The sequence below is a fragment of the Neopsephotus bourkii genome, unplaced genomic scaffold (assembly GCF_033783945.1).
Source record: "Neopsephotus bourkii isolate Nb327-2 ecotype Australia unplaced genomic scaffold, CSIRO-AGI_Nbou_v1 NB_1792, whole genome shotgun sequence".
Taxonomy (NCBI): Eukaryota; Metazoa; Chordata; class Aves; order Psittaciformes; family Psittacidae; genus Neopsephotus; species Neopsephotus bourkii.
Window position 1 is genome coordinate 29,896 of NW_026902266.1, and position 13,850 is coordinate 43,745.

Sequence of the window (13,850 nt, forward strand, 5' to 3'; positions counted from 1 at the left end):
CTTTTTTGACAAGCCTTTTTTTTTTTTTTTAATTTTATTTATTTATTTATTTATTTACACCTTCATCCAGTCCAAGGAAGCAGATACAGCTACAATTATTTACCTTTTTGGTAGCCAATTGCTTTATTTTTCTGAATGAGTAGGCAAACATTTACAGGAATAATGTTACATTCCAACCATCAGAGAAATCTGGAAAATTGTCTTGCTGGACCCAAGATGCCAGTGCCTACTTTACTTGAAACACTGTGTGGATTAAGCTCAGTAAAAGAAAACAGATGGGAAAATATGGTGCAGAATGTTCAACTGCAAGAAATGAATACAGATCTTAAGGAGGGAACACATCTTCCAGTCCAGGAGATGATTCCTAAAGGGTTTCTTAGTTTGCTTTAAGTTGGAGTGAGATCTATTCCAGATCAGGGACTCTGGCTAGATGTCTGAGTGCAGTAAAGCAGTAAGTGGAGATATTTGCTCTGCAATAGATGCCCAGAAGAATCACCATCTAGGAAAGTCAATGCCAGAGTGGCATGTAAACTACATCCCAGAAAAGTACAGCAGAGAGGCATCTGTCTCAAAGTGCATGCAGTGTCAGTGCCATCGTCAGGCAACAACAGGAGCTCAGGGCAAGAACAGAAACCACTTCCTCCAGCACCCGTCTAACACTGGACCATGTGCCTGGGGAAGGGGCGGCAGAGCAGCTCCCCAGCCATCCAGGCCAGCCCTAGGACAGGCAACCAGAGCCAGAGAAAGCTCGCAGGGCAGGAGAGATGTGAATGGACCTCTTCCCTATGCATCAGTACAGCTACTTAACAGAAGAAAAAGAAAAGAAGCATAAAGTCTTTTAACATACTGAGAAGTGGGAATTGCGACTTTTTCTTTGGATTCACAGAGAAAGGACCCCAGTTAATTAAAAACATCTATTGATTTTAGTAGCACTGTTTTTTGAGTAAAATAACAAAAAATCTTTAAAAATCCCTAGGCCTCTCTTTCCATCCATCTAGATGTCATTTGCTGTGATTCTTTGCCAGTAATCCTTCACCCCTTCACTGTATTTGAATTTCAGTGGCTCCTGCACATGAATGCATTTTTCTCTCTCATGCTGCCACCTACCACTGCACTATGGTTGTTTGCCCTGTGATTGAAGAGATTGTTTTTTAACAAGCTATCGCTAAACGTGTGAGAGTTTCAGCAACAGACCTGATTTACTACCTTGCTGAGCACTCACCTACATAACTGGCACCAAGTGGAGCCATGCTCTGGACCTAGCAAAGTACAAGTTTCTGCTAAATATTGTGACAAGTCAGAAACCTGGCATCTTACCTACCCCTGCTACCCCTAATGTAGCAGATACCTTCGTTTGAATTCATCTTCCTATCTGCAAAACCAGGGACAATAAAAATCCCTACTTGTCAGGTGAGATCGGGCCTCCCAAGGCCCAGGGTGCGTGCTGACTGTCAGTGCTGGGATGCAGAGGTGCAGGGCTGGCTTTCCTCTCCGGCAGCAATTCCTGCCGGGCTGTAAGGCGAGGTTTGCTTGCAGCAAAGCGGCAGGACGCTCCGCTTTGCCTCGCTCTGCTCCGCGGGGGCTGATGCCCACCGCTGGAAGCGGCAGCTGACAAACGGCTCCGTTTAATTAGCAAGCCTAAAGGTCAACCCGTAGTTCAGAGGCTGCTCCCGTTAGTAGCGGCTTTCGGTAGCGCTGCCACCCTCCGTGGTAAAGCCCGTGGAAGACGAAAGCTGGTGCGGGAGCGGGCGGGTGATACAGAGGTGTTGCGAGTGCCACTCACCCCGGGGCCTCTGCCCGCGGTGCCCCTCAACCTGCAGACTCGGGGTAAGCTTCAGCCAACCGCAGCGCAAAGAGGAGAGGCGGCAGCCGCTCGCGGCTGCAAAGAGCTTGGTACGCAACGACGCTCAATCCCCGCCGGTCTTTGCCTAATTCCCTGGGATCCCTGGGGAAGCTGGCCCGGGAACCACGGCCGCCTTCCCCAGGGGCTGCGAAGCGGCGCGGAGCTGCCCCCACCTCCACCTCGACGGTCGGACGGCTCCGGCCGCCGCCGCTTTCAGGCCAAGGCGGGTCGTGCCCCTCTCTCGCCGTCCTGCCCACCGCGGGATGCCTGAGGAGCCCGAGCCCTCGGAGATACGCAGGGACGGGAGGGGAAAAAAGCCACCCAAGGTGTCCCGCCTCTTGCGGGACAAAAATAAATAAATAAAAATAATATAAATAAATAAAACCCTCTCACCGATGCAGAGCTATGAGCGCGGCTGCTGACCGGGAGCCACGGTTTGACACCACCCCCCACACATCCCCGCGCACACACGTACACACAGGTTTGTGGAGGGTTTTGCCAAAGATACCTAACTCCCGTCATATCTGCAGAAGGCAAAGCTCTTCAACGCAAATTTGTACCAGGGACGGTCGGAGAGCTGGCCGCCTTCCTCCTGTCCCCGGCGGGCCGGTGATGGGCTCCCCATGGCAGCACCGCTCGCCTGGCCGGCTCTCGGGCAGGAAAGCTCCCAGCAGCTCAGTCCCGGCCCGGCAGCGCGCGCAGAAGGGCAGCAGAGGCGGGGGGCTGGCGGGGGGGGGATTTAACTCTTCTTGGATGTCATACTTTAATGGGGATGGAAAATGTGAATTTTCTGTGCATTCCAGGAACAATTCCTCGGGGTGGTGACCTTTAGCACTGATTCTCTTAAGAGAGTAAAGCAGTCGAATGTTTATCTAGATGACTGAAAGCTTTCCCTGGTGGAGGTTTATGGAAGTGTTAAAGGGGGCGGATAACACGGGCTTTGGAGGCGTTTGTCCAATGATCTGGAGGGGCTTGGAGAGCAGATCTCAGCTGGCAGACATTTAAATGGGAGACAGCTCGGCGCTGCTGCAATTTGTAGGCAGGATCCGAGACTCTCTCTCTATGGACTCCCAGGCAGCTCCGGGCTCCCACGACACCCGCTCCGCCTAGTGAGCCGCCGGGCAGAGCCCCACAGAGCCCCGGGCCCCGCCGAGGATCCGCCGCCGCCGAGCCGGGCCCCGCCGCGAAGCCTCCGCCGCCGCGCAGGTGAGCTGGGCCGCGCCGCGCTGCGCTGCGCTGCGCGCACTCACAGCGGGGGAGCAATCGGGACCGTAAACGAGGCAGGCAGCTGCGGAGCTCGGTCGGTCTCTGTGGGAGGCAGAATTCTAATCTACCCTGCCTTCGGAGAGCGGTCGTTCGTCGGTGTCTAGCAAAACTCTGGGTCCCTCGGCTTTGCAGAGGGTGACACCCGTCCCTCCCGTCCGCGGGAGCGAGGCGGACACCGACATTTCCGCTGCAGTTCTGGGGATTAGGGCACCGTTACATCCCTGTCCCCTGACAAGCACAGCGATTGCAAAAGCCCTGTTAGCTCTGCCTCTCATCTCCGCCTACAGCATCCCTCCCGACAAATTGGATTCGGCGCCCATCAGACACACGGCAGAATCCCGGGCCGGCCTCTTCGCGGAGCGGGGCGGGGGCAGATCCCCATGTGCCGGCACCGGCGCCTCCCGCCCCGTCCTGCCGGGCTGCCTCCACGAGACCTCTCAGCCTCCGGCTCTGCCTCGGCCGCCTTTGCAAACCTCTGTCCTCCCGGAGGGCGTGCCCTGGACCTACAGGAGCTCCCCGCGGAGGCTGTGCCGCCCGGGGGACTTCGTGTGTGCCGATGGGGTCGGGAGGCGGGTCGCGAAGGGTCTGTACCGAAGAAGGTCTGCACCGGCGGAGCGCGAGCACTGCGCGTCCTGGGGCGCCGTCGGGCAGGACGGACCGCGGCCCTGCCGGTGCGCTCGGCACTTCTCTGCCTTTCCCTCCTCTACCTCCCCACCCTGTCCTCCCACCTGACCAGGAGCCAGAGGCGTTTTGCCGCGCAGACGGCCCTGGCATTCGTCAGCCACCGCTCCCCCTCCTTGTGCTGACAGGCCCCGGACTCACCTCGGCCTGGCCAGGGAGGCCGGAGCCCTCCCCGCAGTTCTCCGGCCTGGTGCTGACCCGCTCCTCTCTGCCCCGGGCTGATCTAGCGCTGGGTTTTTCCCTTCGGGAGGACGGTTTGCTCAGTCGCCCTGTCACTTTTAATGCCATCCTCCGACGGCTCGGGAGTCACCGCCACGGAGCTCGTCCTCCGCTGGGTAAGCCCAGACGGCGGCCGCCACCCGGGTGCAGACCAGGGTGGTGTCTCCAGCTGCCGCGAGGAGCGTCCGCGACCGCCGGGAGCCGAGCTGACCTGCTCCCAGCTGAGATGAGGATGCTAAATCAAGCCGAAGGCTTCTCTCCGACGGCGCATCCACGCTGCGCTCAGTGACAGCCGCGTCTTGCCCAGACGGGTTGGGTGGTGCGGCGCCACCGTCCAGTCCCGGACGGGGCCATCCTGTTCGGTGCGGGGCCGCGGCTGCGGGCCGCTGTCCTGAGCCGCCACAGATGTCTGCAGCGGCTTCGGTCCTGGTGTTCCGCTCGTGGCTCCTCTCAGTGAAAGTCTCGCGAGTGAAGCCCGTTTCGCTCATTGGGACTGAGACCCAGTGCTGGGGAGACCCCTTTCTGAACAGACACCAACGTGCGTTCGGCTCGCCCTGCCAGCTGGAAGGGGTTTAGTCACCCCTCTGGTGAGAGGCACGGAGCTGTTAGGATGCAGCGCCAGGAACCCCCCACGCCGCAGCCGCTCTGAGCCCAGCCCAGGGAGAGGGAGAGCAGCCGCTCGCCTCCTGCCCGTCCTCACCGTGCGGGAACCCCGGAGTGACCGGCTAGCGGGCGTGGAGACTTGCGTGTCGAATTTAAAGGGCGCCAGTGCCCGTAGTTTTCTGCTGTTCTTTCGGATTCGGGCCCAGTCTGTGCTAAAGCATTCAGTTGTGCTTTTGGCGATGTCACCCAGAAACGTGTAGCTTCTCCTGAAGACTTTCTCCTTTCAGCACGCGTGGCTGCGCGCAGGAGAACAGTCCTGGTGGGCCCAGGGCTCCGCGAGCAAATCCGTCTGGAAGGAGCTTCGCTCTGGTGAGCGGAGCTGTCAGGCTTCACCGGGTGTCAGCAGGAGAGTCTATTTCGGGTTTGCTACCAGCCATGCCCACCATGATGTTTGCCTTCCGTGTGGTCCCTAGTATGTCCTACAGAGCAATGCCTTCGGAAAGGGGAGTTTCAAAGTTCTTTTTCTTCCACCCCCCCTTTTTTTTTCTTCTTTTTTTTCTTATTGCTGCTACCACTCATGATGTTTCTCAAAAAAAAGGCATCTCCGTGACTTGCAAGAAGAAATAAGCAGAAATGTCAATGTGCCTAGTTTCTATCAGAGATGTTAGTTTTTGCTGTCTTGATCTCAGGGAAAAGAAAAAAAAGGTTCTCTGGGAACTGCCATTGCCATGCCTTTTTGTATATTTAAAAATACAGATCCTTAAAAACTATGAAAACATTACATAAGACTATTTCTGTAATTCATATATAATAAGCCAGGCATAAAATTATTCCGATCCTTTGGGACACAAACCACTTCAATTTTCTCAGTAGTCAAATGGTTGTGTTTTGTCTCTTTCTTTGGCTGATATTTGAACCCCACCAAGCATATGTATTTTTTTTAGGTCTTTGTCAGATTATTCTTCATGTTTTCTGTGAAGTGCATGAGCCCATGGCTCATCATAATATTTTCCTAGGAAATATGGTTCACAGATGAAATTACAGGCCTGCTGACGTCTGTGAGAATTTTGCTGTATATTTCAACAGAACCAGGATTCCATCCAGTTCTTTTGAACAAGTTGCTGTGTACTAGAACTTTTACTAATAACTTTTTGACTCTGCCTGGGAACTCATAGGGAAATTCTGCTTATGAACTGACACATGGCGATCCTTAATTTATAGCAGAAAACATATAAATGAAGAAAATACAGCTTAATTGTATGAAATAATAAACCTGAAAGCATTTACACTTCTCTAGAAACAGTTCCTAGTATTAATCCACCAGATTTCTAATCTGTTTTAGATGATGAGATCCCAGGCTCTAGATAAACCGCATATGAGGTGATATGAATGTTAGGGCACAATTCTGCTCCTGTTTGAAGTCAGCAATAAAACTTCTTTTGGATTTAGGAGTAAGAACTTACAGATGAACAGTAGAACTCAGCAGTGAAATATGGAAAAAATAGATTTTTGAAGTATTTTGTTACTTAAAAATAAATAGTAATTCTATCAGATCTCTCTGAACAAAGTAAGGGGGAACTGATAATTTTGGTTGTAAGGGGGAACTGGTAATTTTGGTTATAGTCATCTGTTTGTTCAAAGGCTTCTCAAAAGGATCATCAAAAGGATTTCTGGCTATGCCATTTAACAGCCAGTATCAGGTACTGAAAATTTTGCTGAAATCTGGAATATAAGCTTTTTCAGCCTGATTCCTCACAGACCCTATCCAAGCTCCAGAGTTATTACTTCTGCAGAGTCATGACTGTGACAAGGAAAAAAACATTACACTAGGGAGAGATTTCCTTTTGGTAGAACTCTGGGTATGGTGACACTGATTTAGCTACCTGCATTCTTTTTTCTTTTTTTTTTTTTTTTTTTTAGTAATAAAAACCTGCTAAGGAAATATTCATAAACACTAATTCAGAGGTGGATGGACCACTCTAGTTCCTAATGTAAGCAAACAGAAGTGTCATCTTCTCTTGCCTTGGGACCAGAGGCAGTGCAGAGTGGCTGCTTTCCTTGCTGAGGCATACCCCTCATTCTCCGTTGTATTTTACATTTTTTTAAATAATCCTTTTTTTTTTTTTTTGTTAATAAATTTTTAATAAGTCTCTATAAAAAGAAGGTCCATCTTGAGCTGCTGTGGGGGTCATAAAGTTCACACAACCTTTTTGACGAGACTATGTTTAAACTGTATTTACCCCTAAATGATTGGATTATTTGTACTTTTAGAAGTGTGTTTTGGAAGGGACCATAGCAAATGTTTTTGCTGAGTTGCTAATTTCCATTTGAATCACAGTCTCTTTAATGAGCATGTGATATAGCTTCCACATTTAAGGCTGGAAACCAACACAGTGAAAAATTGCCTCCTGAAATTTAGGATTATACTGAAACACATGCTTGCATTTCCTTAGGGTTAAGCACATGCTTATTAATCATGCACGAATCTGCAATACAGATATTACAGCAGTAAACATTACCATCAAATTTCCTCTAAATTCCCATCTCAAAGTACACCTCATTTCCCCATGATTAGACCTTACTGTGTCATCAATTGCACATTTATGGCAGGGGGTAGAGAGAGAAAGATGAAACAATGTGGAGATCATCAGTTTTAGAAATAAAAATAGTCCAGGAATATGTTTGTTGGTGGAACTTCAACTCGGTTATGGGAAACTAAGCAAACACCTGAAGCATGCTGGCACTGCTTATAAACTAGCAATCTATTTTCAATTGCATGCAATAACTTTTTTTTTTTTTCTTTTTAAGAAAATTAAGCTTCAAAAGGAGCAGGTTTAAATAACATTCAGGTTGCAGTAGAAATAGGGAAAGAAAGAAAACGAGAAGTCCAAGCTGACACTTGCAATTGTGCTGCACTAGTCTTCTATTAGAATTCCCAACCTTTTTTTTGTTGTTGTTTTTCTATTTCAGAGCCTTAGGGTTATTAGAATTGCATGCTTCATTTAGATATTAAAAGCAGCCCTTCCAAGTTGCCCATTGGAGTTGGCAACAGTGTCATTCTTGCACCCCTCTCTTGAAGCCTGAAGTTTCTGACAAACATAGGACGTACTGGTACAGAAACATAAATGAATAAACCAAAAGCATATATTTATCATGCATATTATTAACTCTAGGTGCTCTAACAATCTGTAGACAAACACTTAAAATATTAAATCCACAAGCAAATTCCTGAACAAATTGAAAACTCCCTATGATACTCTTCCACTCCAGTAATTCCTTTCCTAGTCCATTTGGTAAGAAATGCTTTTTGAGCAGCATAGTCTAACACTTATTTTCTCCGTGTGACTGGAAAGACTAGTAATTGAGAAATTAACAGATATGTTTTCTAGCAAATAGTACTTACCCTGAGCCTCTGCTGAGTCTCTATGTGGCCCTTACAGCATCGGCATTTGGCTGCTTTCCTGCCTAGTTGTGTGGTCTTGGGCAGAGCGGGTAAAGCCATCCAGCATGGTGCCCTTGGTTTCCCATGTTTCTTGGATAGTAGCACAAGCAGGACTTTTCAGTTCAATCACTAATTTCCCCCTTACTGATAAGCCAAATAAGGGATATAACTGCAGCACTCCAAGCAGGCAGAAGACATCCCAAACTACCCAAGTTGTTTGGGGCTTGTTTGTTTGTTTGTTTGTTTGTTTTTATGTATGTATATTTTTCACAATTCTTCCCTTTTTAATGCATGTGCCTCTCGGCAGGTCTCCTTTTTTACAGTTTTTTTGCAAGCAGCAGTTCTTTTCTGGTGGCTTCTTCGAAGCTCCCACTGGGAGGGTCCCCTGTGAGCTTTTTGCCCTGATCTGTTTGTCTTGCTTGCCACAACCCCGGCCTTCCAGAACAACGTGGAAACCATGGCACTTCTGGAAGGGGGAAAAGTGTGACAGGTGATGAGTTTTCTGGCTGATTGGTGTCTAACTGAGCAGCCAAAAGAGCTCAGAGCTTTGGGAAGCAGCAGAAATGGTGGAATAAGAGAGGAAAGAAAGGCTGTTCCTATGCTATTAATTAGGTTTGGAGCAGGGGTGCAGTTTTAAGAACCTCATAGTCTCCATTTACTGCACTTCTCAAAGTGAGTTTTCTTGAGTGCATGAACTACGTGCCGTTTAGTGTCGTATATGAAATTCTGTTGTCCTCATATGTTCCTTTCAGTATCTTGCTGTATATAATGAATAAAATTCAGAGATCTGAAAAATTCTTAACACTGTGACTACATCTGTGTAATTTCTGTCAAAGATTCAGAGTAATGTGAGAGAATTTGTGTAATTTGAAATTACAGATGTATCTCTTTTAACATACACCTACATGTTCTTTAATGCTAGTTGCATGTCTTGTTGCATATTTCTTACCTTAAGCAGCATTACGCTCAGACACATTGGACCATTTCACAGGTGCAGCATGACTGAGCTTGGGATGCTGTAATTCAGACAACAGGTGGATATAGCATGCACATTATCTTCTGGATGTAAATTGTGCAAGAAGCTGTACAAAACTTCAGAGACTGACTTAGGAACACATAGCTAGACTAGATCTCCTGAGTCAAAGAGTTTAGTTCTCTGGTATTGTAGATAGCTGTGTCATACAAATCCTTGTGTAGCATAAAATATGCTCTTCCACCAGTGTTAAGTTGGGTGTAACTTCCTAATGTCAATGAGGTGCAAGAAGAGAATGAGAACTCTTAACTAGGGTAGTATACATGGAGAAAAGAGATGGAAAAAGGTGCATGATACACAAAATAAAATTCTCTTTAGACTTGCTTTAGCCTCCTGCTTTCAATCACTGTGCATGAAAGCTTTTATCACTTGGTAATTCGGAAATTGCTTTCCAGCTGGTAAAAGCTAATGCTTATCTTTTGTAAATGTGTGTTTGCACCCCCCTCCCCCATTTCTTTTATGGAACTGAAAATATACTGAATATCTGGCTTCTGTTGATATCTGAAATCCACAACTGTGCTTTATTCCCTCAACTTCCTCCATACAGGATGGTCCGCACACTGTACGCCATCGGTGCTGTGTTTCTTCTGATGGGATTTCTGCTACCGACAGCAGAAGGGAGAAAGAGGAACCGTGGATCTCAAGGTGCTATCCCTCCTCCTGACAAAGATCAGCCCAATGATTCAGAGCAAATACAGACACAGCAGCAGTCGGGTTCTAGGCATCGAGAACGAGGAAAAGGCACTTCCATGCCTGCAGAAGAGGTGCTAGAATCTAGTCAGGAGGCATTGCACATCACTGAGCGCAAATACCTAAAACGGGATTGGTGTAAAACTCAACCCCTCAAACAAACTATCCATGAAGAAGGCTGCAACAGTCGTACCATTATCAACAGGTTCTGCTATGGCCAGTGCAATTCCTTCTACATCCCCAGGCATGTCCGTAAAGAAGAAGGCTCCTTCCAATCTTGTTCCTTCTGCAAGCCCAAAAAATTCACAACCATGACTGTTACACTCAATTGCCCTGAGCTTCAGCCCCCAAGAAAGAAGAAAAGAATCACCCGAGTTAAGGAATGCCGGTGTATATCTATTGACTTGGACTGAATTGAGACAAATGTAGTGATTGCACTCTGACTGTAAGCAATCATTGCCAGTGTGAGAGTAAGCAGCATGAACAAGCATGCCTCCGGGGCTTGGCAAAATTGAAAGCAACCTAGCAAATTACCTAAAACAAGTAAAAAACCACACACATAAAAAAAAAAAAGAAAAAATATCAATGTAAAGAAAGGGCATGCATGTGTGTGTTTGTGTGTAAGTGAGAAAATGGATGTGTGCAAGCAAATATATGAATGTTCACTACAACAAAAAGAAATTAACAGAGGTAGGAAATATTAAAAATAAATCTATTTACCTGCAGACATGAATTAGGTTTCCTAGTGTATATTCACATTTTTGCCGCTTGCTAGGAAAGTGGAGCTGTGGCTTTTGCTAATGTTCACTTGCCGTGCTACTTGCTTTTACTGTATTAAGAGAAATGTCAAAGTGAGAGGACAATATATTTAAAAGCATAAATCTATTATTACATACAAAGTAGGCAAGAAGCAGTTTAAAGCGTAACAAAACCATCACTGAAAATAGCAGCTGTATCAAGAGTTTGTAACATGCTTCTTCAGAAAAAAAGCTGTAGTCCAAAAGCCATGTCTGGAGAACAATGGGGGATGTGGGAGTGTTGAAAAGTCACTATAGGAGGATGGAAAACAGAGCTACAGCAAGTTAGAAAGCAAAAGGCCAAAGTAAGTAGATGGGGAGAGTACAAAAGGGAGTAGAAAAAGGAAAGATACATAAATAGGAATATACAGAGGAAGAGATAGTCTTCTGTTTATGTTTTGCTTTAATTTATATACCTAGTCATATATTACATAAATTAAAGAGAAACTATATACTAGGCTATAAATACAGTTCTGAATTCTAATGGCTCTCTAAACCGATCAAAACCCATTCTTGTGCCACTAGATCCATTTGATGTCTTGTATTTCTGATATCAGTTATTCTTCATATCTACATATATATATATGCAGTATCTTTTAGTCATGGGTTTCTATACATACATACAATGAGTATGTGTACTCCATTGTGTGTAACTGAACTCTCTCCTCTTTTTCACACACATACATAAAATACATAAACCACAGCACAAAAATCTTGCTAATTAAGATCAAGTACAAATGGCAGTAATTTAGTACATAAAGAGCAAAGCAAAAATTAAAACAAGCATCATGTGACTGCAAATGCAATAACCACACAAGAGACAAAAGACACGACATTCATGACTAGTAAACATTGCATTGTTATTGTTATTTTAGCTTTGCCACAGGCATGCAGTTTGTTGGAAAGGAGATGCAGAACTTTGCCAGCAATAATCCTCTTTTATATCTTTTACCACAGACTTGCATTTAAACTGAATTTGGACAAAGTAAAGAGAATTTCCTGGAAATTAAGGGCTAACTGCCCCTCTCATCTGGGGGGAAAAAAACATAAAAGGGGACACCATACTTCCAACAGCTTGATGAATCTCACCTGTGAGGTTGTCTTGTCTTCTCTTTCCTTCAGGATTAGAAGCTTAAACTTGATGAGGGATGTAAGTTTTGGCAAGAGCACAGAAGGTCCTGCAAAAGAAGCTGTTTTTAGTGAGGTGGACCTTCAGCCATTGAAACCAAGAGGCATGTTGCCCTTGTTTTACTGAGCACTTGATGAGAAGCCTGGGGGGTGTCTTACTGGCCACATCTCATACCACATAGTATGAGTGCAGGCTGCTTATGCTGTCCTGCATGCTGGCTTTGCAAGGGCACTCTCCAGCCAAGTGCTGAAGAGGTCACAGGGCGCTGCGCACTCTCAGACTGTATGTCGGTTCCCGTGCCTGTGCCTGCAGGGCCCTGGCAGCATGTCCTGTCTGATAGGATACCAAAGGAAAGGCATGTTCTTATGCCAGAGTCAATACCAGGCCTGAAAAGAATCCTGACATCATCATGGATGAGAGTGAAATGGGAATTAGGTCCACATTAATTGTATGATGGGACTTGAATAGTTCAGGACTCAGTTTCACCAGTCGGCAGCAATATTCTCTAGTATCATTGTCAGGGTAACTGTCTTCTCACACCAGATGCCTCTCTCAACCACAAGGTGGTTATCTTGACACCATTTCTGTCCACTGACCACACTTGTTATCTTCACACCATTTCTGTCCACTGAACACTAAGGAAGAAAATTTTGCTGTTACTAATATGCTCAAAGGAAAAAATATACATTGAGTGGCATGTCACAGGTGAATCCCGAGTGCCCTCATTATATTAGATGCTCCAGCTGTTACACAGTGCATCACACAGTTATTGGCAATATCCTGCATCTCTCCAATTAATATATGTTTATTGTAATATTCACTGCTGTGAGATCTGCATTTGTAAGATTAAGAGATTGTAACTCATTGATTGGTATTATTAAAATGCATTTCATCTGGTGTATTCTCACTCAGCAGGTTTGACATATTTCTTTAAGGATTTTAAAATCCAGTTTTAAAATCTGGAATTATTGGAGGTAGATTTCCACTGTGTGGAATGTGAATAGTTAAACAGAAAGATATGGCTATTTAATGTTATTGATACAAATCCTCTTTCACTGATAACAGGCAGGGGTTGTTTTCACTTAAATTACCTTTTTGAGTTGGTTTGCAGGGGAAAGGGTCAATCCCAGTTGTTGATGAAAGTTTCATTGCTGAAAGTTTTGTACTAGCTAGGGTTTCTGTTCAAGAAATGGGAGCACCTTAAGAATGAATTTTTCCCTTCATGTGAAGTTGACAGCAAAACTCCCATTGTATTTTACAGTGACCACTATGTCCCTAAACCCTTAGCCACTAAGCAAAGCTTTAGACATTACTTACTCCTTTATTTAAGATTAGGCTAGCATTCTGAAGGAAAATCGATAGAAGTTTTAGAAATTTTAGTTTTTATGTTCCAAAACAGCTCATGCATAGATCACAATGGAACTCCCCTTGAGGCAGATTCCCTCCCCCCAATATATAAATTTTATACAAAGAACTTCTATGAATTGCTAGTTATTGCCCGAGAGTAAGAAAGTTCTGCTAACTTACAATTATACAAGATATTTAATATCAACCATTTAAATGTCTGCTTTATTCTAAAAACAATGGACTATATAACCTAAGGCTGCAGTATTTTCATGCTCGGTCTCACAAAGCAAAACTTGGTTTAAAATGAAGTTTTAATTATTTTGTAACTGAATAGAATTGGAGTTTTTTCTTCCCAGCATTTTGTACGTCATTTTAACTACTAGTAACAAATAAATAAAATATCTTCTCCAGCCCATGTCTATTGTTGCATTTCTTTTTTTCATTTCCTCCTTAAGTTACCAGCTCTGTCTGGATCTGTTGTACTTTACTCTGACTTCTGTGGTTTCTTCTAATTATAAAAGGGCTCACATTATGACAATGAGACAGAGACAAGCTATGGCACCATCATTCAACACGGCTACTTCAATAAGGCTTTTAAATGAGATCTGTCACTTCCCCTCACCCTTCCACAATTTATAGAAAGAAAATCTCAATCTTTACTCACACTTTTCCCCTTGTAAACCATATAGTGACAGTTCAAGATATAAATCACCCTGGAACTGTTGTAGAGTTAAAGTTGGAGTCAGCGCGCCTGCCTTACACCTTAGCTCAGTTTTACGTCTAGCTAGCAGTTCACTCCC

The 13,850-nt window shown here is 45.5% G+C and overlaps 1 protein-coding gene and 1 long non-coding RNA gene across 2 annotated transcripts; both read left to right on the forward strand.

Annotated features, from left to right (window-relative positions):
• Nucleotides 1-2,678: 2,678 nt before the first annotated feature.
• Nucleotides 2,679-10,333, forward strand: GREM1 (gremlin 1, DAN family BMP antagonist). Its single transcript, XM_061380195.1, has 2 exons — nucleotides 2,679-3,049; nucleotides 9,635-10,333. The coding sequence occupies exon 2, from the start codon at nucleotides 9,636-9,638 to the stop codon at nucleotides 10,188-10,190; it is 555 nt and encodes a 184-aa protein (XP_061236179.1). The 5' UTR covers nucleotides 2,679-3,049; nucleotide 9,635; the 3' UTR covers nucleotides 10,191-10,333.
• A 1,666-nt stretch (nucleotides 10,334-11,999) lies between these two features.
• On the forward strand, nucleotides 12,000-13,465 carry LOC133226536 (uncharacterized). The gene is made up of 2 exons (XR_009729536.1): nucleotides 12,000-12,306; nucleotides 12,344-13,465. It is a non-coding gene; the product is annotated as an uncharacterized LOC133226536 (long non-coding RNA).
• Nucleotides 13,466-13,850: the final 385 nt, after the last annotated feature.

Excerpts from the sequence above, each read along its gene's own strand:
- GREM1 (XM_061380195.1), top strand. The coding sequence starts at position 9,636 with ATGGTCCGCACACTGTACGCCATCGGTGCTGTGTTTCTTCTGATGGGA.